This window comes from Glycine soja, chromosome 7 (assembly GCF_004193775.1).
Source record: "Glycine soja cultivar W05 chromosome 7, ASM419377v2, whole genome shotgun sequence".
NCBI lineage: Eukaryota > Viridiplantae > Streptophyta > Magnoliopsida > Fabales > Fabaceae > Glycine > Glycine soja.
In genome coordinates, this window is record NC_041008.1 from 40,695,465 (window position 1) to 40,723,137 (window position 27,673).

General features: G+C 33.2%; 4 protein-coding genes and 1 non-coding gene across 8 annotated transcripts; 4 read left to right on the plus strand and 1 right to left on the minus strand.

Annotated features, from left to right (window-relative positions):
* The first annotated feature begins 1,684 nt into the window (after positions 1-1,684).
* Positions 1,685-6,590, plus strand: LOC114419700 (methylcrotonoyl-CoA carboxylase beta chain, mitochondrial-like). Its single transcript, XM_028385448.1, has 10 exons — positions 1,685-1,852; positions 2,160-2,516; positions 3,024-3,458; positions 3,636-3,726; positions 3,841-4,082; positions 4,359-4,523; positions 5,268-5,342; positions 5,745-5,876; positions 6,121-6,177; positions 6,293-6,590. The coding sequence occupies exons 2-10, from the start codon at positions 2,247-2,249 to the stop codon at positions 6,494-6,496; spliced, it is 1,671 nt and encodes a 556-aa protein (XP_028241249.1). The 5' UTR covers positions 1,685-1,852; positions 2,160-2,246; the 3' UTR covers positions 6,497-6,590.
* Positions 6,591-8,869: 2,279 nt separating this feature from the next.
* On the minus strand, positions 8,870-11,371 carry LOC114419702. 2 transcript variants are annotated; one of them, XM_028385449.1, is made up of 3 exons: positions 11,221-11,371; positions 9,709-10,013; positions 8,870-9,162 (listed from the first exon to the last, which is right to left on the minus strand). In XM_028385449.1, the coding sequence occupies exons 2-3, from the start codon at positions 9,981-9,983 to the stop codon at positions 9,054-9,056; spliced, it is 384 nt and encodes a 127-aa protein (XP_028241250.1). In that variant the 5' UTR covers positions 9,984-10,013; positions 11,221-11,371; the 3' UTR covers positions 8,870-9,053. The 2 variants fall into 2 exon arrangements, with proteins under 2 accessions (XP_028241250.1, XP_028241251.1); XM_028385450.1 differs by having other exon boundaries at positions 11,186-11,347.
* Positions 11,372-11,460: 89 nt separating this feature from the next.
* TRNAR-UCU lies at positions 11,461-11,533 on the plus strand. The gene has a single exon. It is a non-coding gene; the product is annotated as a tRNA-Arg (tRNA).
* Positions 11,534-13,684: 2,151 nt separating this feature from the next.
* LOC114419703 (thioredoxin M3, chloroplastic-like) lies at positions 13,685-16,903 on the plus strand. Of its 2 annotated transcripts, XR_003668284.1 has the most exons (3): positions 13,698-13,991; positions 15,744-16,351; positions 16,632-16,903. XR_003668284.1 is itself a non-coding variant. In XM_028385451.1 (2 exons), exons 1-2 carry the CDS (start codon positions 13,784-13,786, stop codon positions 16,061-16,063), a joined length of 528 nt encoding a protein of 175 aa, XP_028241252.1. In that variant the 5' UTR covers positions 13,685-13,783; the 3' UTR covers positions 16,064-16,412. The 2 variants fall into 2 exon arrangements, 1 of the variants encoding a protein (XP_028241252.1); XM_028385451.1 differs by lacking the exon at positions 16,632-16,903 and having other exon boundaries at positions 13,685-13,991; positions 15,744-16,412.
* Positions 16,904-22,827: 5,924 nt separating this feature from the next.
* LOC114419704 (protein ALP1-like) lies at positions 22,828-25,905 on the plus strand. Of its 2 annotated transcripts, none has more exons than XM_028385453.1 (2): positions 22,828-24,322; positions 24,985-25,905. In XM_028385453.1, the coding sequence occupies exon 1, from the start codon at positions 23,029-23,031 to the stop codon at positions 24,277-24,279; it is 1,251 nt and encodes a 416-aa protein (XP_028241254.1). In that variant the 5' UTR covers positions 22,828-23,028; the 3' UTR covers positions 24,280-24,322; positions 24,985-25,905. The 2 variants fall into 2 exon arrangements, 1 of the variants encoding a protein (XP_028241254.1); XR_003668285.1 differs by having other exon boundaries at positions 22,830-25,104; positions 25,578-25,810.
* Positions 25,906-27,673: the final 1,768 nt, after the last annotated feature.

The window sequence follows — 27,673 nt, forward strand, 5'->3', positions numbered from 1 at the left end:
AGCTGGTCACATGTTGTCTAAAGCAGTCAACACTGTCATAGCCTGTCCAAAAGTGGTTGCGCCACTGCATGTGTAGCAACCCATTGCGCAAAGCTTTTGGCACAACAAATTAATGTCACATGTCAGCTCCCCATTGAATTGTGCCCCTGCCTTTGGCGCAATACAAATAAAAATAGACCCCCCCAGTAAGTAGTTTCAAAACAGCCCCCTTTTGATAAATAGTTTCTAAAAAGACCCCAAACTGGTGCTTTTGCCATAATATCGAGCACTTCACACAACACTTTGAAGCCTCAGACAAATGCCCAACTATTAGGGTGTAGTTGGGTGGGTGCTACATTTAAACCTAAAAGTACACCCCTTTGTACCATGGTCAACAAAAACCTTAAAATGACATGGACACAAACCAGCTCCTCTCTTACGCACGACTCTACGATGATGTTTTCATCTTTGCCATTGAAAGTAAAAATGAGATCATTTTTAACAGCTTCTAAAAGGATAGTCTCAGAATACAACGAAACCTCCTTCAAAACCTCTTGCTTAACCCACGGATAAAGAGAAAGGTATTCCAAAACCATCTTCTCAATACTCACTCACCCTTTCAACGAAAGCGTCGATTGGGGGGAGGGGGGCGAATGAGTACCTTATACGCATATGCTTTCATGTAAATGCATGGAACCTAGTGTGCACCACCACCGAAATCAAGAAATCACTACAACAGATATCGCAGCACCGTGCCAGATCCTTTATAGAGAGGGAAATGTGTTCGAAAGGAAGTGGGGACTTCAGAGGACCCATGCTCCTATTTATACAAAACCAACAGGTGCCTGGGTTCACAAAATGAGTAGACCCAATCATTGCGACACAACGCATGACAACCACGCGCATCCCTTTGAAACATGGGACTTGTCCGACGAAATCCCAACCAACAATAAACAAACACGTGGCATCAGTTCAAGTGTCGTCTCCAAAAGACACAAACGCATTTAATGTGACCTTTCACACCAAATGTCACAATCAAATAAAGACATTTCTCATGAGTTTCGAAGATAAATGATGGTTACCTTATCCTTTATCTTGAAGATTTTAGAAGATAATCTTACCTATGATGAGGCAGAAACCACCCCTCCAAGGAATTTGGGATAAATCTAGCTAAATTATGTGCATATGTTCTATGAAAAAATCCTAAAGGACATATTGATCATTGAATGCTTTAGAGGTAGGTAACCTCTAAACTCATTGGAGGAAGAAGTCACATCAACACACTTTCTAACATTCCTTTTATCACACACACTTTATTATTCAGACTCTAAATCCATGGGAGAAAAAAGAGTCTCAACGACGTATTTTCTAAAATACTCATCTTAATATATTATGTTATTGATTGAAATTTATTAAAAATTATAAAATTACGAAAGAGTTAATAAATAAAATAAGAGATCTATAATTTTTTTGTAATTTAAAAAAAGTCAACTAACAAAAAAAGATGTGTTCAAAAGAGCGTGACAAAATTTGTTGCTAATGAGAAATCCTATATCCTAAAAACATTAATACAATATAAAATTGTCAAAATGGAAAAAATAAAAATAAATTCAGGAACATCCGATCGTAACTGGCATGGGAGCATGTAATGAAGATTGAAGATGATAGGGGGATAGTAGTTGCCTGAGGACAAATTTATTGAAGTCGTGTCTGCCGGTTCTTGAAGGAGAAGCTTTGGCTCTTGCAGGAGCTATCAAGTTTGCTAGTTCCTTCGGGGATCAGTAATGTGATTCTTGATATTGATTGCAAGCCAATTGTGGACAAAATCAAAAACTCAACAAAGGAAGCATCATAGCTAGAAAAGTGATCCAATGTAAGAGTTTACTTGTCATGAATACATTTTATTGAGTTGTTTTTGCAAAGAAACAAGTCAATGGTATAACCATGAGCTTGCTAGGGTGACACCATTCTTACTTAGTGCCTATGTCAATTATTATGTGATTTATTGTATGGAATCTTTGGCGAACCCAAACTTATTATATTTTATATTCCGAAATCCTAACCATATTTTTAAATTAATTTTATTACTTAAATTTACACAAAATTTCATTTAATAGCAAAAAAGAAAATAGAGGTGGCAAGATTATCCGATGGAGACATGGAATCTATTTATTTTGCAGTAACGGAAGAGAGTGGAACTGGATCCCCGTCATCGGATAAACACAATAGCTGTAGCTAGAGAGGAGATTCGCAGAAGAAGATAAGGGATGTTTGGGTTAATCGGAAGAAAGGCCAATTTGTTGGTAGGATCGGGAACAAGAAGAAGGTGGTTGAGCTTCGCAGCAACAGCCACAACCACTTCTAATGGTGGTGCCATGGAGGAGTTGCTTTCGCAACTCCAATCTAATGTCCAAAAGGCTCTTGCTGGTGGAGGACCCGAGGCAGTGAAGAGGAACAAGAGTAGGAACAAATTTCTGCCCCGCCAAAGAATCGATCGCCTCCTTGATCCCGGTTCTTCCTTCCTCGAGCTTTCACAGGTTTTCATTTTTTTCTTTCTTCAAACGAACTTTTAACCTTTTTTTTTTATCGTTTGAGAAATATATGTCCGGATAAACTTCTCGATAAACACTTCTAGAAGAAAATAAAAAGGAAAAATGAATTAAGTTAAAATCACCTTTTTGTGAAGCTAGATGAAGAGAGTTTCTACGAATTAGCTTATACATAAGGTAATTTGAGCTTATGAGAGAAGCTAGATTCATTTTCCTTCTCGTAGAAGTACTTATCCAAACATATCTTAATTAGTACATTACATTATTATTACCGGTTAATTTAATTTTTAAATTTATAATGATAACACTTTAGAGTTTAGATTACTGGCGAAATCTGGTAACTCTGGTATCTGGAGGTTTACAACAACTCACGAATATCCTATGTTTGCAAACTTTAATCCAAAGATGCACTAAGTCTTGGAAAAAGGGTGGTGATTATGTGAAATGGGTTTGTGGGTTTGACCAGGAAAGTTTTTTAAATTTTGAGTGATAAAGCTTGCAGGACATGACTTGTATGAAGAACCCTTGCCTTCTGGTGGGGTTGTTACTGGGATAGGTCCCGTGCATGGGCGACTGTGTATGTTTGTGGCGAATGATCCCACTGTTAAGGGAGGGACCTATTATCCCATTACTGTCAAGAAGCACCTCAGGGCGCAGGAGATTGCTGCTCAGTGCAAATTGCCCTGCATATATCTTGTTGACAGTGGAGGAGCTTTTCTTCCCAAGCAAGCTGAAGTGTTTCCGGACAGAGAGAACTTCGGTAGAATATTCTACAATCAGGCTGTAATGTCTGCTCAAGGGATTCCTCAAATTGCATTGGTGTTGGGCTCTTGCACTGCTGGTGGCGCTTATATTCCTGCTATGGCCGATGAAAGTGTGATGGTCAAGGGAAATGGCACCATTTTTTTAGCAGGGCCACCTCTTGTTAAGGTTTGCTCTAGCTACTCTTGTACTCTAAAATACTGTGTGATAATCTCTGGCTATTTCTATGTTCTTGATTTTTAAAATCTGTTTCTTTTAAATTTCAATATTTTAACACTAACAATGTGTTTGTGTATTTTCTATGCATTTATAACCAAAATTAACCTTAATTAAATGATTTTATAGGCTGCCACTGGAGAAGAAGTCTCAGCAGAGGATTTGGGAGGTGCTACTGTGCACTGCAAGACGTCAGGTGTTTCTGATTATTTTGCTCAAGGTATTTGCCGTGGATACTTTCTCTTGCATACATCTGAGGGTATAGAAAATGCGATAACTAATGACATCAACTTAGTTCCTATTTGTGACTTTGTACATGTTTTGTTTCTTGTAGATGAACTCCATGCTCTTGCGCTTGGGAGGAATATAATTAAGAATTTGCATATGGCTGGGAAAGATGTCTTGGCAAATGGATTGCAAAATATAAATTATGAATATAAAGAGCCACTGTATGATATCAATGAACTTCGTTCTATTGCCCCCACTGATCTTAGGCAACAGTTTGATATCCGATCAGTTATTGATAGAATTGTTGATGGAAGTGAATTTGATGAATTCAAGAAATTGTATGGCACTGTGAGGACATATCCACTTTACTTTTTATCTGTTTAACCATTATCTTGATATCCATGGGTTGCTATGGAATGATCTTTTTTCTCTCGGCACCTGTACACTTGATGATTTGTCACACACTTATTGGTTGTTGATTTGACAATAAATATTTGGCGTCCATCAAGTATATGCAACAACCAATAAAATTTCTACAACTCATCAGTATACTGGTAGCCTGGAAGAAAAGCGCAGTTGCAATTCCTATCTGTTTATTATAACCTTTTTGAAATCTTTTTGCAGACACTTGTGACAGGATTTGCTAGAATTTTCGGACAGCCTGTTGGAATTATTGGAAACAATGGGATTTTATTCAATGAATCTGCACTGAAAGGGGCCCATTTCATTGAATTATGCACTCAACGTAACATTCCCTTGGTCTTCCTTCAGAACATCACTGGATTCATGGTATGAATTTAACTTATTTCTTAGTTGCTCTGATTACTATGCTTTGTATCATTATATTCTAACTTCTGAGTAGATTGATTCCTCTTTCCTTCATTTTATATTCATTGTTTACTTATTGAAACACAAAGAATTATCTTAATATGCTCCATGATTACAAAAATAAATGAGTTGTATGATCGATAAGCAATCAGGCATTAAAGTCAGGTGGGTGTGAGCATCATCAATTGAAATTCAATAGAAATATAATAATGTGTAGATTTCAGGAAATACAGGGGGATTGGTGACACTATAAGACTAAGTAAAGTCAGGAGAGTTTGAGAACCATCAATTGAAATTCAATAGAAATATAATGAGTTTGAGAATGCACATAAGATCTCAAAGCAGTATTGATCCATCTTTTTATACCTTCTTTTAGTGGTAATCCTATTTTTTACTTTTATAGTCCTGTTTTGTCTTAAACATTCTTGTTGATTGATATCATGCATTTTTAACTGTAGTATTATTCTTTATCAAATGGTGTATGTCTGTAGGCATCCAGGTTAGTTTATGGTGTGGATGTCAAATACTTCTTGTCATCCATCTTTTGTCTAATTATATTTTGTTATCTGGAAATTGTAAAATGCTGAAGGAAAGTATTTACTCTTAGTTTGTTTCTCTTCTTTTCCAAATCAAGAATTGTTAAACCTAAATATTCTTTCCCTAAACAATTGAGTAATGAAACTGTGATATTTGTCTCTTTGGTAGGTTGGCTCAAGATCTGAGGCAAATGGCATAGCAAAGTCTGGTGCAAAAATGGTGATGGCTGTTTCTTGTGCAAAGGTTTGTGGTTCCAGCCATCTACTTGCAAGTTATAACTTATTCTTTACTCTTTAGCTGTGTATAGACTTAACAACTACAAAGGCAGAGTAAGTTAATCTACATGTAATGACAAGTGTCTTGGAAGTTGAAATGTGATTCCATTTGGGCAAGTAGGTTCTCCTACATGAAAGAAAGAATTGAAGGTGGGATATTGATTAATTCTTATACTGATTTTTTTATAAATAAATATTTGGTGGTTGATGTCTATCATCTTTACGATTGTAGTCAAATTAAAAAAGACTAGACAATACAGGAGAAAACAACAGAAGGTTCTAAGTATGCTTATAATAATGGTGATTCTCAAAACATGAGACATATTTTTCAAGGGCAAATAATAGTTCTTCTTCAAATAAATACGTGCAGGTACCTAAAGTCACTATAATGGTTGGAGGAAGCTTCGGTGCAGGAAACTATGCAATGTGTGGTCGTGCCTATAGTCCCAACTTCTTGTTCCTTTGGCCAAATGCTAGAATATCTGTAATGGGTGGTGCTCAGGTTGTATAATTCTCATAACTCATGATTATTTACAAGAAAGTATTGGCATTAGTAGATCCAGAACATCGCTCTTCTTGGTTATTGTTCTGTACTGTGTGAGATACATCATTATATATAAGCATGTTTTGCATGTTTTCTCCCTTCTAAAACAAACTAGATTTAAAGATTTGATTGGTCATTAGTTTGATATTCATCTGGTTTGTGGGGGTTCTAAATATATGTTCTTTTGGAATGTGATCATCAGGCTGCTGGTGTGCTGGCCCAAATAGAGAAAGGCAACAAGAAAAGGCAAGGAATTCAGGTAAAGTATATTTGGAGGAAAGTTTTTTGTTATTTTTTTTCACTTGTTGATAACATATTTGTGGTTTTCTCATCTGTTTTTGCTTGCCTCATTGTGCGTTATACTTGTAATATAGTGGAGCAAGGAAGAAGAGGATAAGTTCAAAGGGAAAGTGGTGGAGGCATATGAGAGAGAAGCAAGTCCTTATTACTCAACAGCAAGGCTTTGGGACGATGGAATCATTGATCCAGCGGATACAAGAAAAGTGATTGGTTTGTGCATCTCTGCTTCCTTGAACCGTGCCATTGAAAACACAAAATATGGTGTATTTAGAATGTAAATTATAAATTTTACTGTGCCCTAAATATGGGGTTACCTACTGTTATTAAGAAAAATAAAAATTTAAAGTGTGCGCGTTGCTGGGGGTTGTTGAAGGGCAAGACCACGATATGAAAGAGAACAAGCGGAGTGGTGCACCATACATTTTTATAATAAAAATGTTTCTTGTACGTCAATTCGTATTCCCAACAAAATCTTGCATGCGGATTCGTTCCAAAGCAAACTCACTGTAAGAATTGGAACAATTCGTAGCACACAAAATAAAATGCCATTTTATTTAATTTTGGAACAATTAGTAACATACAAAGTAAGTTAAGTAGAAAGCAGGGGATGCCACTCTGTTTACTGTAATTTATAAACGATGCATCTAGTGTATCTTTTTCTATTTTTAATATCAATCAAACAGTCTAACTCTAATTGAATATCAGAAATCAATTATCTGCATAAATAATAACCCAGCACACATAATGTGCTGAAGCACCCCAAAAATCTTCTTTTTCCTTACAATGTGTTAGAAAAGCCTTTTCATTATTGTTCACTAAGTTCCCTCTAATACTCTTTTTGCACTTAAGCCTAGTTGGGAGATATTTTATCAATAGAAATATAAAGTCCAACTCTGAAAATTAAGGGGGAGATATAAGGAAATGAATCCTCATTTGATCCTGTAATAATATGACAATATTTAATATTCATATTTGTACTGAAGTACAGATTGTGCATAGATAGTTCCTATGCTCCAATAAAATTAAACAACATGTACAACATCAAAGGAGTGACTTACCGGGAAAAGTTGATCAAAATAGATAGTGCAAATAACCAAGCTATTCACTGTGTTAATTTAGATCCTCTCTGAGGACTAGGATAACTAAGTGAACCAATGTAATCCAAAGGTCATATGAAATAGAAACAGTATAAAAAAAAAGTAACAACTAATGACACTCTTTAGCATTATCTTTTGATCGATCTATGCAAGGTTGTATTTACATATTCTACATATACGTATAAACCAAACAATGATTTTCTCCATGCCTTTATTTTCCCTCCTATTCACAGTCCTCTTCTCTTATCCTACACCATTAAAGATTCAGAATTGGCTTAAGGTAAAATCCATAGGAAAAGGTTATCATACCACAGTAGCAAGGTTATCTGCACATTTTCTTAATTTTCTATTGGATCCATAGTCACAATTATTATTTCTCTCGATTCCATCCTGCTAAAAGGAATATTTAATAAAAAAAATTAATTCACAACTCATAGAAGCTAAACTGAGAACAAAAACAAACTAATAATAGAAAAACTACACTAATCATTCACGATACAACAGAACTTAATCATAAAAGGTAAAACATGAAAATTAGGTACGTGTATGTATTAGAACACCAAATATAAAAAAAGGACATATATAAACCATACCCCTCGTATCTAAGATTTTAATCAGGATATTTTGTGGTTCATCTCTTTTGTAGACTTATCCTTCTTAAAGATTTTAAGCTACCTATTTAACTAAGGTATCAAAATGTACCTTTCATCCTGCATGATTAAAAACGTAAAAAAAATATCTAAGAAACATGGAATACAAATTTTAAAGAAATAAAGATTTGCTTCATTTGCAATAGAATTACGAAGGGGGAAAAAGATATGCATTTAAAATTTATAGTATCCTGTTCGTAGTCAAGGCTTTGACGCTGCTAACCGGAACAGAGACACCAGCACAATCACGCGTGGCAGAACTTCATCTAAGTGATGAATCTCCACGATTCTTCCACTATAAGATAAGAGTATAAGAACTACTGAAACAATTAATATATGATCTTTTAAATTTACTTTGTTCTTATATAAATAGGGAGAAATTGGTAAGTGGAAATATTGTATTTAGACGAAAAAATAAAAATAGTGGAATGTGCAAACAGAGCTAAACCCGAAATGAAGAGGTTTGGTATATAGTATAATACTAGTAACTACCATGAATGTATTTCCTAAAGTATAATTAAGAATTTTTTTTTCTCATCAAAAGGATTCCCGATGCAATGCAGCCCACTTTCAAATTAAAACCAATCATATTCCCAATGCTGTATAATTAATGTGCTGCACATTTGATATTAAGAAGAGTCAATTAATTCTAACATTTATAATTTGGCGCATTTTGCGTGAATAATCAGAAACGAAGTGTCTATATTTTGATATTAATGAAATTTGCATTAATAACCGTCTAATGTGCAGCACCTCTCGTGAATGTCATTTGCATTAATCATGTATGAAAGATATTTGCATTGAATTTTAATTCATGGATTTATGCATGGATTTGTTCCACCTTACGTGATTAAGTGCTAAAAGCTGAGAGGAAATTTACATGCAAATTAGGCGGAAAAAAAAATGGCAAAACTTCTTGACTTTATTAGTAAAAGATGAAAAAATTACGAAAAAACATTAATTTCATATAGTTTGCTCAACTAAGTTACACAATGCAGTAAAAGTATACAAAATATCGTATGCCACGGATCAACTAACAAGTTGGCATTGAGTGAAAGTGGTTTTAGGAGCAATTTCTCAGTCATTATTCAGCTATACTCAGCCAAATCCAAGGGCTTGAAATATTTCCCATCTATAAGATAAGTTCCAATTCTTAGCCGCACTGCCCACACATCTTTGGGTTTTCTTGAAACAATCCTGCAGCAAGTAATAACCCCTATAAGCATTTTGATGCTCACAAATTTAGATACCAGAGTTAAACAAACATAAATTTATCAGATTAATTTGCATGCACTATTGTTGTAAGAAAATTTATACCGTCTGTCAAACCGAAATATGACTTTAAGGTACTTTTAGTTTATAAAAGTCAAAATAAATTTAGCAGTTTGTAATTGGATTTACACTTTGGATATATCCACACTGTTTACTCTAAATTTAATTCTCTAAAAATTATGAGAAAATAATCAATGTACTGATGATATAAATAATATATACCCTATCATCTAATTAAAAATAGTCATATATAATAATTTTATTGATCTTTTCAAAAATTACTTAAAATTCATACCTATCGTAATTTTTTAATTTATTGGCAATGTAATAACCTACTACACTTTATAAAAATTAAACTCAAATATTTGGATATACTTTTAGACCTTACTGAATCAATTATTTAAATTGACACAAATATTTGAAGAATTGATTTTTCCTATTAAGAGATAAGTGGATGATAAGGTGAAATACCTTCCAACATCACCAGGTTTGACTAGGCCAGAATTGACCCTGAGGCAGGGCATAGTAGCTGCGGTCTTAATGATCTTGGGAGCTTCAATAAAGATAATGGGTGACCCTATCTCCAACTTGGAAGGTTTTTCTGGCAACTCTGGTGATGACTCTTTTGATTCACACTTAATCAAAGCTACAACACCATTTTTTGGTCTCTGAAGTTCACAGTTCATGCTTTTGTCTTGGACCCTCAAAAACGGTTTTGTGATAGCATAAGAAAAGGATAAAGCCATGCTATGCTCACTCTTGTAGTCCTTCAAACACTGCAAAATTCAGACCTTATCCTTTTCAAACTAAACTAACACCGTATCCGTGCGTGAGGCACAGGTAATGTAAATAATGAAATACGTATTTAATTTACTAATTTCATTGTTACTAGAGATGTTGTTTTTGTTGCTAGTAGAGATTAGAAGAGTCATAAAACAAACACCAGATAATTGCATTAATCTTCCAAGTTCAATATCCAAAGCATCCTCCACTTACTTCCAGTAACAAACATCACATCCATGAAACTTTCAAATCGCAGCATATACAAATACAATATTCTTCAACATGTTTTTGAAGAATTCCTCCATCGAACACCACATTCAACAAATTTTGATAACATCAAATGCATGGAAATTAAAAGGGGAAGATTTCAAGGTTTTTGAATTTCATCTTTGACTCTTAATGATATCACATTCATCTTAAAAAAATAGAGATAATTTTTGGAACATTCATTTATTACTTTTGGGATAAATCATATTCTTCCACTATATAAATAAGGGCTTAGGAGTATTTGCAAGCCAGCAAATAAGATCCCTTAAAAGTGATAGAGTGAGAAAATTTTTGTAATCCTCTTCAAGAAAAGAGAATTATATATAATTTCATCATACTTGAGTGTTTGAAAAATATTATAAATCATCCTATTGGGTGAGATTAAGATCATTGTAATCTTATTTTATAGTGGAGATATTTTTTTAAACTTGGTCCAGTAATTTTCCCTTCCATAAGGAAGGAGGATTTACATAAAAAATTTCTTAATATTATTCTTCTTCTCTTCCTCTCTTAATTTATTTTTTTTATTATTCATCTTAATCTGATATTTCCCAACGCAAGCCAACCTAGAAAACTTTATAGTGTTATTTCTACTTCGTGGTTAGGGTTACACATTCTCTTGATAACTTTTTGTTTCTATCTACCTCCAAATTAGTAGATTCATATCACTCATGCTTCCGGCGTGTGAAGAATATTTACTTACCACTGTCCCATTCTAATTAACCAATTTCAGTCAAAATAACGGTTGAGAACATAAACAAACAAGCAACCAACCACATGCCACCGTTTCGCAACAACACGAATTTCTTTCTCCGCGGCAGAAACGCAAACGCGAAGCACAGTAAACAAACACGTTCGCGCTAATAATAATAAATAAAAGGGAAGCAAAAAGTCTTACGAAATAGGAAGCGAAGGAAAGAGAGAGAGCGTTACCGATTGTTGTAGCGTAGATTCGCCGGAAGTGGTGGTGATTGGCGCCGGTGGCGGTGGTGGAAGTTATGGTACAGTGCGATATGGTTTTCACTGTTTTTCAGTTTATTTGTTTTTATTTTATTTTAATTATATTATATTGCAAGATCAGAATTGAATGATGATTTTGTTCAAATAATGAGAGGGATTTTGTGGGAGTAATTGTTTAAAATTTTAATTTTCTAAAGGCGAAAAGCTTAATAAGCGCCTGTGGCCTAATGGATAAGGCGCTTGACTTCTAATCAAGCGATTGTGGGTTCGAGTCCCACCGGGCGTGATTTAAATTTTGTGTTATTACTTTCAAATATCTCTTGAATTCATCACTTAAACATTTTTTTTTTCATTTTGTTATATGTTAAAGGAGATTAAAAATGAATTATTAAAAGAAAATAATGTTTGCTTAAATAAAAAAAAAAGTTGTGAAATTTAAAACTGTTTTACATTGTCATAAAGGAATCTAACTCACTCAATTTGTTAAACAAAATATATGAATTATTGTAAAATCATGATAATATCTTTCATTATCACAAATTTAAAAAATATATTATTATTTTATCATCATTAAAATCTAACATAAAAGCAATGAAAGAATTTGGATGTAGTTTAAAGTTTGAAATTAGTGTCTTTTGTGGTTAGGGTCTAATAACTTGGTTGTTTTCATATTTTTCTCTTAATAAAGAATAGTAGGATAATAAAGCTATAACTTAGAACTCAAGATCTTGTACAAGTTATTCAAATTTCTTACTATTAGGTTGATTTTAGCGAGTTTTTAATAAAATAATATATATATATATATATATATATATAAACAATTGTTGAATTTTTTATAAATATTTTGTTAACGATTACTTTAAAAACATTAGATATATCTTATTGTATGTTTTCAATAATCTAAACATAAAATGATCTATTTTTTGTATAAAAATGATTTGAAAAATTTACTTTTAACTTTAACCAATATTAGAGTATTAATTAATGTTTCTACCTTTTTTTATTAAAAAATACTCTTTTTAATATGATTACAACAGTACTCAAAAACTAATTTCACTGTAATGTTAAGGACAATTTAGTGAAAGATAAAAATAAAAAAATAATACCACGAACACATGGTTCCATACTTATGATATATTAAGGTGGCAAAATGGGTTATTTAACACATTCTACTCGGCCCGATGTGGGCCACACTATAATGGGATAGGACAAAAGCTTGAAGCTAATTGCTATTTACAACCCCAATACATACACCCCATTTCCCTTTTTACATATTAATTATCCGTTATACCCTCTTTCTTTAAAGGAGTACATCCTTAGAACTTCTTTTCCTAACTAAAAATATCTTTCAGAATAACTTATTATGATAATAATAAAATATCACTTTAAGATCGTTGACTTTGTAATTGTTTATCTTATATTCTCTTATTTTTATTGTATCATTAGTATTTTTTAAACCTTATCTAAAATTTTAATTTCATTTTATCTTTATTATTCTTTAAATCTTAATTTTAAATCTTATCTTAAGAAAAAAATGCACAAGGTTACATGTAATTAATATACACAATGTTATATATTTAAAGATACTTGCTATTATAAATTTTAGTTATATAAATAAACATTTAGCATGCGTAATACACATACTAAAATATTACTACATCGACCTTTCACTTTACATATTTTAGTTGTATAAATAAAAACATCTAACATGCGTAATACACATACTAAAATATTACTACATCGACCTTTCACTTTACATATTTTAGTTGTATAAATAAAAACATCTAACATGCGTAATACACATGCTAAAAAATACTACATCGACCTTTTCACTTTACATATTTTAAAACTAGAAAGATACTGAATAGACAGAAGTTAGAACTTTTAGAAGTGCATCATCAGGTAGTTATAAATTAAATACGAGTACATGAACAATAAGTGAATATAATTTGATGGTAGTGGTATTTTGATTTAATACAAGACAAATATAGTAACGGCTGTTTGATTTAGTGGTTTTTTTTTTTCATTTTTACTTCATTAAAATATAAAACGGTGATGAAAATATGTTTAGTTGGATTTCTGAAAATATTTTAAGTAAAAATGAAAATAGGAAACAATCACAAAATAAAAATAATAAATTCTGATTTTTTAATTGAGAACAAAAATCTCATCTCGAATAAAATAAAATTACGGTAATTTCATGAAAATAAAAAATAAAATCAAACATGTTTTCAAGATTTTAATATTTTAAAAATAAAAATAATTTTTTAAAAATAAAAACAAAAAATAAAAATACAAATAGTGTAATATTTGATTCCACGAATAGAGATTGTTGAGCGTGAAAAAAAAAATCCTTACAAAACTTGAGTTGTGAGCAGTCGTCACAAGCATCCACATCCACGCGTCCACCCAACGTTTTTTCTCCCTCGTGCGTTTATTGTTTCTGAGGTTTCATTGTGCTCTTGTTGCGTGCGGTCCCATTTATTTGTTTTGCATTTGTCTTCTTCAACTGAACTTGTCACTCTCTCTCTCTTCAATGGCTTCCTTTTCTCTCACCTCCTCGTCTCCTACCCTTCACAAAGCCACCATCATCGACCCTTCTTCTTCTTCTTCTTCTTCTTCTTCTTCTTCTCATGCCTTCCCTCACCGTCCCCCCTTCGTTTTGCGAATGCCCCACCAACCCCGTCGCCTTCAAACCCCTCTTGTTTTGCCCAAGATTCAATCTTTGCGCCACAAAACTAGAGGTATTTTTTTTAGTTTTATTTCCTCTTTGCGCTTCTGGGATTTCTTGTTTTAAGCTTTTTGAGATCGAGGGCAAGATCGTGTTTTGTGTGTGTTCAAGAGAGCATTCATGACTTATTGATTTGGATTCCATTCTTTCATTGATAATGCTTTTCTTGCTGTGAAGTTCTGGATTGTTATTGATTGATTGAGTGCTTTGTCCTTTTGGTTTTAGGTGCCTGTGTCAGTATTTTTTCCTTTAATCCTTTTACACTTAAAGTGTGTTATTTGGCGCTTAACTTTCATATTTATTTAGCTTTTTCAGGCTTAGGTTTTTAATAAGGTGTGTAGAATGTGTTACGACGTGAGTTTGCTCAGTGATAGGTTTGGAGTGACTGAAAAGAACAATTTTAGGTGTTGTTTTGGTACTCATTTCAAGTCTGAAGAAATAAACTCAACCAATGTCCTTAAAGGTATTTCTGGGAAGGTTTAATTACTCAAGTTGGTTTCTATATTTGCACAATCTGTAAATTTTAGTCCCTATATCTAGAAACCACTTGTTTTAGATTCCAAACATACACTTTTTAACTTGTTTTAGCCCCTACACATACACTTTTTCATCCGTTCAAGTCCCTGCGGTCCAAATGAGTAATGATTAGGGAAGCGTAAAGATTGTGCATGATTAAACCTTTGGGAAAAAATGTTAGTTCTGTGAAACATTGGAAGTGTTGAAATGGTCATTTTGGATCTTCTTAAAAATAAGAATATAGTTGTCCTTTCGTTTTCTCTTTTCTTATTTTTTATGAATGAATGCATACGTAAAAATTTTCCAAACTACTCAGAGTATAAGTTGCAGTTGGAATAGATTCATTCTTTTGAACTGTGGTTAAGTTTTGCAAAACTTTTCCTAGTAAATCATTTTTGCCCCAAATAACCTGTTGAGGCATGGAATGATGGAAGGATTGACATGTAACATATGGTTTGTTACCTGTGATTATCTTCCACCAGAAAACCCAGCATACAGGACCTGTCACAATGATGATTTTTGTAAATACAGATCAGAAGCATTATAAACCAAAGTATCCATTTGATCTTTTTATCCTTGCTTATTTAAATTTCAAGGAAATTGTGTAGGCTAGTTTATCATTCATCATTGTATTGATTCCTAGTTTGAGTTGCTAGCATTACTGTAATAGTTACTTTTTTCTTCTCGTTTCTAGGACTTTGAGGCCAATTTGATAATTCTGAACTGTCTTGTTTGTTTTCTCAGCTTAAGAGCTTGGGAAGTTCATTTGTCACCACGTCTTTCCTCTTTTGATGGCTATTTTATCAATATGCTTGGATGCTTGGGCTACCTGACCACATTGCTGTATAATAAATATATTTAAATTGTTTCCTTTTCAGACTGCTAGTTTATTTGAATTAAATCATAATGATGGGATAACCTATGGAATCAGATACATAATGTCCCCTCTGCCACAAAAAAAAAAAAAAAAAAAGAGAGAGGATAAGAATCAACCATTTAGAAGGCATCTGAAATCATTTGTGTTTATTAATGAGTATAAAGTATTTCTCTATGTAACTATGTTAGTGACTAAGGAGGGGATTTATGTTGAAATATTTCACTCAGTGATTCAAGGCTCATGCTTTTGTTTGTTTGTTTCTTACTTTTAGCTGGTCCTGGTTTCAATTTTGTCATTTATGGGATGTCAGTGTTTATTGTGGCTTGAATCAATAGGTTTGCCCTTTAATCATGTAAAGTTGTTATTTGGCAGCTACACCAGTTACCAAAGACTTGTGGGATAATTCCATTCTGAAAAGTGAAACCCCAGTCCTTGTTATATTCTACGCAAATTGGTGCGGCCCGTGCAGGATGGTTCACCGGATAATAGACGAGATTGCAACTGAGTATGCTGGGAAACTCAAGTGCTTTATAGTCAACACAGACACTGACATGCAAATTGCTGAAGACTATGAAATTAAGGCTGTACCAGTGGTTTTGATGTTTAAAAATGGTGAGAAATGTGATTCTGTAATTGGTACCATGCCGAAGGAGTTTTATGTGGCTGCTATTGAGAGGGTGCTCAAGTCGTAATCATGGATCAATGCGGGCAAAACCTCAGTGAAGGGAGTGAACTTTTTGTCCATTTTCAGTTAAATTTTCTGTTAGTTTGTCTGACTACGAAGCATGCTGAGTTCTTGTACATATTTTGGTTCCTTTTTTTTTTTCCATAATAGGCGCGGCCATGTGAGACTGCTTTCGTAATGATCCACTTTCAATCTCTATAATTTCCTTTGAAAAATCTTGTTCAGCTATAGAGAATATCATAGTTGAAATTTAAGTGTTCCTTTGGTACTTGATTCGAACAGTTTTATTCTGGAGGTAGGATTTTATTTGCCTTGTGCTTATTTCTCTTGTTAAACCATTGTTCCATTTTCTGTGACTTATGTCCATTGATCAGCGTAGTGTGTTTGACTATAGTAATAACTGTATATATTCAAAATTGCCTGTTTAATTAAGTAATAACGTGCATGTAAAGCCTATATCCAATGCTCAATATCATGGTGCTACAAGAGCAGTAAAGATCAAATATCATGCTGAATATGTTTTATGTAAAGGTTTCTGAGGCATCCATCCCCTAAACGTGTACTCCTCCATACAGGTTGCTTCAAATTCCAGCAGAAGTGAAGGAAAAGAATGATAAGGACGATTCCACATAAAATAATATCAACTCTGCCTTGACTAATAGCTAGAGATCTCGGTTCTATTTGTTTTAAGTTTTTATATAGCAAAAAGATTACATATGTTAACAAAAAGACTTAACATGGGTAAAAAGGTCTTTTTCATAGTTTGTTTTAGGCTTTATTCAACATTGAGCCGGACTTGTACTTAAGGTCTTAGATTAAGTCCTAATGGAGGATAAATTATGTATTATATATGTGTAGACAGACAGCATGGATTCCCTAGCATTAAAATTGAATTAGATTAACTGAAACTCAGCTACTCAAGCTGTCGTGTTAGGCGTCTAGAGGGAAGTCTTAACAAATTAGTGTACAACTTTTGTATGGTAAAAAATATCAGTGACTAGAATTTCCTTAGTGGCAGCAGGCTATGGTAAAAAATATTTCAAGTTACTAAGCAAGCTCAATAACTTCAAATATTTTCTGTATGGTTCTGAAAGGTATATAAAAGAAATGAGTGGAGGATTACATAGTATAAACATAACCCCACCCATGTTATTTTTTGTTAAATAATTTTTGGTTGTTCATTTTATATCAGCAGATTTCATGCTTCATGCTTTGAAGTTTTAGACAGTGATTGGTTCAGTACCATTGTTGAACTCGAAAAAGTGTGCTTGATTCATCACTACTTGTTGTGGATAAATTGGAGACAAAATGTTTGCCTTCTACTTCCACACTCTTCACTTTGTCATTCAGTTGAAAAAAAGGAAAAACATTAAGCAATTATATATTAATGTCTTGGAGCTCATAAATGCTATATTCACACACCACAAAGAGCAAAGGTTACATTTGCACATACCAAACTCCTAAGAGAAAGTTTCTTATTAGTCGGCAAATCTATGTCTGTAAAGCCAAACAAATGATGCTTTATACATCTCTTCAAAGATGAACTGTACAAAATTACCATAAACAAAAATGTCCAATTATATTTAAATAAAAGATGTGAAGAATTAGAGTACATGAACTATAGTTACTGTAAAAATTTCAAAACCTAAGACTAGAGAATAAAAAAGTTGAAAGGAATTCTGATGCAAGCTCTGGCCCATTGGGTGATACACGATCTCCCTATATATTCCATGCAAACTATTCTCCTCCCTTCTTCTATTTGTAAGGATTTAGAGAAAATCTAGAGAGGTTTCATTTGGGATCATTCTGATGATCACAGAACTTGGCACACTATCACTGCAACTGAAGTTTGGGGTATCATCTCGGGTTTGGAGCTTGCATGGGAGAATGGATTTCAAGAAGGTTTGGCTAGAGACTGATTCCAAGGTAATGGCGAATATGATTCTCTCTCCTACTCTGATTGATCATCATATATATGCGGCTGTTTCTTATTGTGAAGAAGGAACTTTTAGAAAGAAATTGGTTTGTTAAGGTGTCTCATGTGTATAGAGAGGCAAATTTTGTTGCTAATAGTGTAGCAAATTTTGCTCATACCTTACCTTTAGGTATACATGTTTATAGGGAGTCTCCCCCCAGTTTGTACATCTTTGTGCTGAGATAATTCATTTAAATCATATCCTTTATTTGACAAGAACAATACCTTAAATAGAAACAAAACAACAATATATCATCTAATTAAGGAATAAAAATAAATAAACAACAAAATATCAAATAATTAAAACAACGTTGCCTCATCAAATGAAATCCTTTAACCACTTAAAATATAATTTGTTAAAAAATATTCATTTATTACGGATTTAATTATATTATAATTTATATATATTCAAAACAAACTATTTTTTATAAATGTTAATTATATAAAATGAACATTTATCATATACATTACATAGGTTAAAATATTGGTTTGTATTATCTTTTAAGCTAATTTTTATAAAGTTTAGAAAATGAATAACACACACAACTAACATTTCTAAATATTAAAAAATAAATAACATACTTGCACAGGCTCTTTGCATAACACAATATACACAACTAGCTTTTCCAACATGCACATATACAACTAACTTTTTTCAAGTAAAAAATGGAATAACACAACACACAAGCGTACACACATGAAACACACAAATGTTTAATTAACTTTTCTAAAACTAAATAAAATGAATAATACATGCACACACATATAAAAAAGAAAAATTATTATGAAATGAAATACAAGTAATATAACAAAATATCTAAATATAAGATTAGTATTTGCATATTCTTGTATATTTATTGCTTAACAATTTCTAGTTGTTCATTTTATATCAGGAGATTTCAAGCTCCATGTTTTGAACGTTCAGTACCATCGTTGAACAACAAAAAATTGGGCTTGATTCATCATTGCTAGTTGTGGATAAATCCAAGACAAAACGTTGGTTTGTCCTTCTACTTCAACACTCTCTTCATTACTTATTATTTTTTTACTTATATCTCTTATAATATTAATGATGGATAATAATAAAATTAAATAAATTAATAATAATAAAATTAATTTTATAAAAATTTTATTCTCTTTTATCTATTTATTAATTTTTCTTGATTTATATAAAATAACCTGACGATGTTATAATGGAACAAAAAAAATATATAAATAAATTGTGGGTACATAACATTGATATTGTTCCTAGTTCATAAGTTAAGGAAGTTGGTACATGAAAAATACTAGGACATGTTTATTGTAACTGGGTATTTATTTTTTTGACCATGATATTAATATAAAGTTGTCTCTCATCGAAAATAATGATAAATCTTTGTTGGGAGTTTTGAACACATATAAAGTGAATGTTATGCTCCCAAGATGATTTATTTCATAATAAAAAATTAACTAAAATTCAAACTCTCAATCACTTAATTAATTAATACAAGTGGCTATCATTTTGTACTAGCCGTTGTTATTGGTATAACCAGGTATTACTGGTTCTTAGCAAAAACACTAGCCAAAATTCAAAGCAATCCATTCAACCATTATTTTTTTATAGAGAAATGACGATAAATTCAATTGGCAGGAAATTAAGAAGCCAAAAGTTGACATTTAGCAGGAGGATGGTTAGATTTTTATAGGAAAAATAGTTTTCAGTAAATTACATATAGATCATAATTGGATAAAAAGTAGAAATTAAGGAAATAGATGCTTATCGAACAAATAAATGGACATATTTATTATAACTAACTAATAGTTTAGTCTAAAAAGTACGAGGCAAAAAACAAATCATTCAAGTTGTTGCGATTGTTTTTATAGAGAAATGACAAAAAGATAGCCAAAAGTTGACATGTGACAGGAGATGGTTAGATTAATTTGAATTAGCATTGAAATCCGTGCATTATTCAAATTTTTTTTATAAAAAGAGAGTGAGAGACAAAAAAACAATAAAATAAAATATTATATTTCTTAAAAACAAAAATAAAATGCATTGAAAAAAAATGCAAATTATCTTACCATGACAACGATCAAATAGTTTTTATATATATATATATATATATATATATATATATATATATATATATATATATATATATATATATATATATATATATATATATATATAGATGAATAATATATAAATAGATGTTGTAAAAAATATATATAAATAGATAAATATATTATAGATCAGATGAAGGGATTTTTACTCGTGTTTATTCCTTTTTTTTCTTGAAAACCAAATCTAGTTATATATAGTCAGAAAATGCAAGAGGTTTTGAGATCGGGCTAAATCTATCGACCCCTATTAATATAATTTTGTTTAATAAATAAATAAATAAAATAAATTTAAAGGATTGACATAATAATGTAAATTTCTACTATGTTCACATGTGAAAGAATAATATATTTATCAAAAGAATTTATGTTTGATTCTCACTATGTGTAAAAAAAATTTGACCTCATGATAAACAAACTCATACCCGCGTGTACCATCTTGCTCCCGACCTGACTTAAATGGGTAATCATTGATTTGATCGGATACAGGATGAGTAGTATCCAACTTTTTAAAATAGGTAAAGGAATAAGTATCGATATGTACTTATTTGTCTTGTATATGTACCTGTCCCACTACCCGACACATATCATTCTTAAAATACCCTTATTTTATTTGATATTTTTAGCTTTGCTTATTTAAAAAAAAATTATTTTAGCTTTGTTCAAGTTTTTGAAATTATTTTTTAACCTTGACTCATTGAATAAAGAATATATTTAGCTTTGTTCAATTTTTTTAAATTTTATTTATTTATGTATTTTTTTAATTATCAAACGGGTACAGGTATACCCAACATTCAACGAGGACATGAATGAGAAAAAAAATTTCATATCCATTGGGAATGATTTTGAGGAAGTGAAGAGGAGGATGGGGAACTATATACCCATCTTCATATCACCTTATTGCCATGCTTATTTGGATGAGCGACACTCCCATATCGTGAGCAAGATTAGTCTTCAACCTAGTAAGTTTTGTATAATTATTTTGTCATTAAAATGTAATAAGGATTAATTTGATTTGTATTTTTGATTACGTGAGACGGATCTAGAAATCTATCAAAGGAGGATTGAATTTTTTTTCTTTTGTTATAATTGTTTAAATATCTAACTTTTAATAAATAATATTTTTTAATTTTTTTTACTAGTTTTACACATAAAATTAAACTAATTTTTATTTTAAATAATAATAATCTTAATTGTTATCATAATAAAAAAAACCAAATTATACTCACATCCTCTATACTTAAGACTTATTATACTCATATCCTATTATTGGTGGATCTTTACACAAATCCTCTTCATTGTATGTCTGACAATTCCAAGACGTCATTTGTCTTGTATTATATTTTAATGAAATTTTATGTCTAAAATAATTTTATCTTATTTATGAGAACAATTTCATATTTTTTTTCTTTGAACAATTAATAAACACCAAGAACGCCTTAAGAAAGCTTCATAAATTTTTCTAAAAAATAGAAACAAAGAAATATTTGTTTTTGGACAAAAAGCAAATAGCAGACATTCAGATTTATAGTTAAAGTTGCTTATTCATTCATCATTATCATAATATAGAGATTGATTTTGGAAAATTTGCTTTTGGACAAAAAAAATCGCTTCTTTTTACTTTTGCACCTTTAACCAATATTAGTCCAAAAAACAATAGTTATGTGCAGAGTGTCCTTCACAATATAGATTTAGATGTTCGTTCATTCAAATTTCAAAGACAAATTCCCGAATTGCATCAATACATGCCTAAACCAATTGTCATCAAGATCTGCCATTTACGTTCCAGAACCTGGAAGGGGGGGTGGGGATGGGCTAACATATGGGTACGACCATAACAGTAACATAGCCAAATGGCTTTAGAGGGAGCAAGTGTGAAGAGGACGCCGGAGCTCCAAGCAGCATTGCTCTGCGGCAGATCGGGGCAGTTTAATTTGGCAGCGCCGTGGTTAAGCGGTGTTTGGATTTGGTGGGGATGGTGCGTGTGGTGGTGGTACAGTTTTATACTAACTAACTTTAATTATTATTATAATAACAATATATATAATTAATTTTACACTAATCAATATATATATATATATATATATATATATATATATATATATATGAAGGAGAAATATACATTCTATCTGTCACTTTTTACATTTGTCTTTATTAAAAATCAATTTGATATTAAATTATACAATTTAAATAATCTTTTATATAGATTAGATGTAATAGGATATTTTGACGAATTTTTTTCATGATATAATGTAGTCATTAATATTGCACATCCACATCAATTATATCCTTAATGACATATTATTAATAACATTTTATAGAATAATAATTTTCTTAATTCTATCTGCTCACAAGAAGAAAAAAGAAGAAAAAAAAAAGAGAGAAGTTTTAGATACAAACAATATGATTTTTTTTTATGTTATCCTTTTGTTTGTACTTTAGTTGTGTTTTTCTGCATGTTTTTAGTAAATAGATTTAACTTTTCACAGATATACATCTCTTAACTCTTATTGAAGAGTCACAATCTCTTTCACATTTCTTGACGTAAGGTTATTTTGCGTTTACATGTGTGTATAAGATTTTGTTCCATGGTTACAATTATGTACTACGGGTGAGAGTAGCATCTGACTAAATGAAACATACACTGCCCAGGAAGAAGGTAGAACATGTGACACGTGCGGCAGAAATGGAAGGTTCGAAAAAAGCTGAGCCCTGCGCCGAAATGGAAGGTTTGGTGATACGCATGGAGCCAATGAAAGGGCACTTGTGTCAGAAAGAATAATGACTCACTCACACACTCACGCACTAGTTTGACTCTGTACAATTTTCCGTCCCCCTTTTACTCCCAAACATACAAACCTCGATTTCCGTTCCCCCTAATTCCCTTTTCTTTCACGATGGAATCTCGCAAATTAGCCACCATTCTCTCCTCCCTCATCTCCCAACTCCTCCTTCTCCTCCTCCACAACATTTTCCCTTTCCCCCCAAATTCCGTCCCTCCAAACAATTCCACTGATTCCATCCTCCCGCTCCTCCTCTTCTCCCACCAACTCGCCGCCACACTCTCCCTCTCCCCCAAACACCGCAAAAACAAACGCAAACGCGATTTTCAACACCCCAATCCCCTCACCCGCACCCCGGACTCCTTCCGCAACACCTTCCTCATGTCCTCCTCCTCCTTCGAGTGGCTCTCCGGCCTCCTGGAGCCCCTCCTCGAGTGCCGCGACCCCGCCCCCCTCTTCCACTCCCTCCACCTCTCCTCCGGCGCCCGCCTCGCCATCGGCCTCTCCCGTCTCGCCGAGGGCCAGGACTACCAACAAATCTCCGCCCGCTTCGCCGTCTCCGACCCCGTCGCTAAATTCTGCGTCAAGCAACTCTGCCGCGTCCTCTGCACCAACTTCCGCTTCTGGGTCTCCTTCCCCTCCCCTTCCGACCTCCCCTCCATCTCCCAATCCTTCCAATCCCTCTCCGGCCTCCCCAATTGCTGTGGCGCCGTCCTATGCACCCGCTTTAATATAGTAGTCAACGCCAATAGCACCACCACCACCACCACCACCAACGACAAAGTCTCAGTTTCTCAAGTCGCCGCCCAAATAGTCGTCGATTCCTCTTCCCGGATCCTCACCATCGCCGCCGGCTTCCTCGGACACAAATCCGATTCCCAAATTCTACAAGCCTCCACTCTTTACAACGACATCCAGCAGGGAACCCTCCTAAACGCGCCGTGTAATCAGTTTCTAATCGGCGATTCAGAGTATCCTCTGCTTCCCTGGCTTATGGTTCCCTATGCAAACCCTGCTCCTGCCTCTGCTGAAGAGAATTTCAACTCTGCTCATGAAATCATGCGGCTTCCCGCGCTCAGAGCCGCGGCGAGTCTAAGGAATTGGGGGGTTCTGAGTCGACCGGTGTGTGAGGAGCTTAAGACGGCCGTGGCTTACATTGGCGCGTGCTCCATTCTTCACAATAGTTTGCTGATGAGGGAGGATTTTTCCGCTCTGGCTTCGGAGTTTGAGGATTGTAATCAAGGTTGTTATGGCGAGCCTTGTAATGCTATGTTGGATGGTGAGGCTGTGTCTTCCAAGGCTTTGGCTTTGCGTGACAATTTGGCTGCCGTGGCAAAGAAAATTCGTGACTCGAAGAATTCTTGATTGGTTAAAGAAAGATTGGTGAATGGTGTATGCGATTTTTCAGGTTGAATTTGTTGTTATGGTGGACGCGGGAGTGTAAATATTACTGCCTCTTGAGCATTGGTTTTTGTTTAATTATTGCTCGAGAAATGGTTCTTCTTTTGTTCTGTGAATTGATCCGCGTCTACAATGTCTGAGGCCATTGATTCATATTTTTTATGTTACTTACTCCTTTGGGTTCAATTTACATGGACATGGTGTTTATATTGGATAGTTTTATCTTTTATGTTGGGTTTGAATGAACTCTAGAGTTTTCTGTTGTTTAGTTGTGTCTTGCCCATTTTGCAATTTGTGTCATAAGGAACCATAGTGCACCCAAATTTGGTGTACTAGGTTTATGTGAAAGTGTTTCTCACCTTTTTGTGACCGTAGTTTTTAAGTTTCGTTGGCCCCATTAGCATTTAGACAAACCACTATTGCATGAAAGAATTAAAAAAGAACCATTACTGCTTGTAGAGTGCATTCTCCATTCATTGCTTTGCAACCATTTGATATTGCCGTGTGACAAATCTTTTTTATTTTCAACAAATGGCAGACACAATTGAACTCGTTTGTGTTGCCCTTAGTTTTGGTTTGACTTAATTTCTTCAGGGTTTTCTGTGGGATGATGGATGTAGAGATTGATGGAATGTGTAAATTTCAATATGAGAACATTGTTCTTTGCAGAATGCGCACACGATGCATGGGAGTTGCAGTAATGAAGGATTTGGTAATTGGAGGATAAATTATGCAAAACTTGATCCCTGCTGACTGTAAATGACACCAACCGGATGAATTGAAGGACAGGTAAATAATTATGTTTGGTTTGGTACCTAAATTTGTGATGCTTAGACCTACAAAACCATTTTACAAGTCCCTTCTTGATGATATATTTTTGTAACCATAAATTAGGTGAGAACTAAAACTCACGATCCCTCTGATGTTTTTGTCCTTTGTTCATTTAAATCTACAAGCAGTTGCATGATGGCTAGTTGATTATTGTATTGATTTCTAGTTACAGTTGCAGCCTATATTACCCTTGTAAATGATGTCTACTTTGCATCCTGTTCTCAGCACTTGACTAATTTATTAGCAAACAATTTTCTCCTATTTTACATTTTCCTTCTTCATCTGGTGCGTTGGAATTTGTTATTGTACATTGTAATTCACAAAAATACTTTCCAAACTTTAATCCAAAAATCAGTTGGAATTGCTTCAATAGCTCTTTTTCATTGACATTCATCTCCCCTTACCCACCCTTCTTTCCTCCTGGGCTTCAGGCACCCCAGTGTTTTGACTATAATTTGATGAGATAGCAACAGATCACTCTGGGAAAAGTCTATGAAATTAAGGCTGTACCAATGGTATTGTTTTTGAAAAATGACTGGAAATGTTACACTGTATGTGATACCATGCTAATGTAGTTTAATGTGGCAGCCAATGAGATATGTGAGGGTGTTGAAGTCCTAAACGTGGATCGGTTCAGAAATGGGTATAAACATTTGCTCTTGAATTTTGAGTACTTTATCAGTCTATTAAACTTTACTGAGTACTGTACATATTTTGTAATTTTATACTTCCATAATAGCGCGAGAATGCTAATGATCAGCCTTCAGTCTATTTTTTATTTTATTTTTTTTATTTTGCAGCTACGAAGAGTATCACGGACACAGTGAGTTTGAATGCTCTTTTGTTGCTTGATTTGAGCAGTAGTTGCTACTCTGTAATATTAAGTGATATGATTTAAAAACAACAAAACACTTCAAATTATAGCATTAATAACATAATATTTTCTTAAAACACGTTAATCAAATATACCTAAATTGAAAGACATAAATCAATACATTAACTAGAAAATCTCAATCCAAAAGCCAAATTCTAATACATTTAGCTACCAAGAGTTTTTTAAGAAAGGACAAATTTACTTATGAATGATTAAGGGTAAATATGTAATTTAATATATTAGATATCTACAAACAAAGATCTTTTAAATCTCCCACCCAATTAATAAGCAAGTAGAATAAAAAATTTATTTATTTTGCTTGTAAATAACCATTTTCTCTGGATAATGACCTTTTTAAAGCTTTTTGGACCTTTGAGGCAATAAACTTGCCTTTTCTTTGTCCTTCATCCTCCATCAGCTCCAACTCGTGAACTTGGAGAGTTCCATCAAACTCTTCTACAGGTAGAGACTTCAAATCTTTTGAGTCACATAGAGCTATCACCTATGGTCTCTACTGTATAAGCAAACTTTGCAAAATTTTGGTTATATGATCATCATGATTATCTTAAGTTTTACTTAGAGACCTTAAATTGTTCATAATGTTTTGGACTTTGGAGTTGTCCAAACAATTGTTCGATGGTCTCGTGTTCCTAGCCTTTGAATATAGAAAATACTTGGTCTGGTGATCTTTTGTCCATGCAGATCGAGGGTTCTCTCCACCTTTCTCATCTATAGGAATGTAGTTCCCATTTTCCACGACATCCCACATGTCTATATGACAAGCATCAAATAATTCTATTATTCTTTGCTTCCAATTGTCATAGTTTTGACCCTTGAAGAGAGGTGGTCTATTAACTGCTTGTCCTTCTTTCTTGATAGTGCTTAAGGATCGTTCTTATCCTTGCACTGCTATATGTTCAACCCCTAAAGGCAGAGTTCTATTACAAATTAAAATAAACAAATAACACATAAGAAGGGGTTGAATTGTGTGTTTGTGAACTTTTAAACTTTTTTGGAGATCAAGATATAAGTTCGAAAGCAACAGTGCCCCTAAGGAAAACGTGTAGAGGGATAGAGAAAGAGAAAAACACGCAAAAGATTTATACTAATTCGTTTCCAACCTCATTCAATCCTTTCAGTGGCATGGCAGAGCTTGACCAATTTTTTGAGGGAACCAAAATAAAAGTGATATTCAAATACTTAAAATTCAACTTACATAACTAAATGCAATTTGTACTCATATATATGTTTTCATTTTCATTAAAACAAAAGTGAGCACACACTGTAATACAACTATTAGTATCAAATAAACGATCACATCTATACTTAAAACATGGTCTTTCATTCCTTCAAATGCTTGAACGCATTAATAATTGAATCAGAGATAAAGTTTTCAGTTATTTATTTTTCAATGTAAATGACCATATTATCTGTAAGAAATTCATCTTCCATCCTATTACACAATCTTGTTTTCATAATCTTCATTGCTGAAAAAGATCTTTCTGTTGTAATTATAGAAATTGAAAAAGTTAAGATAAGATAAACTAATCGATCAATCAAATAAAATGTAATTAATTGTCTTATTCTTTCTGATGATCGACACAATTCAAACGTGATGTATAAGTTCTTTAAATCTGGATTAGTATGAGTAGG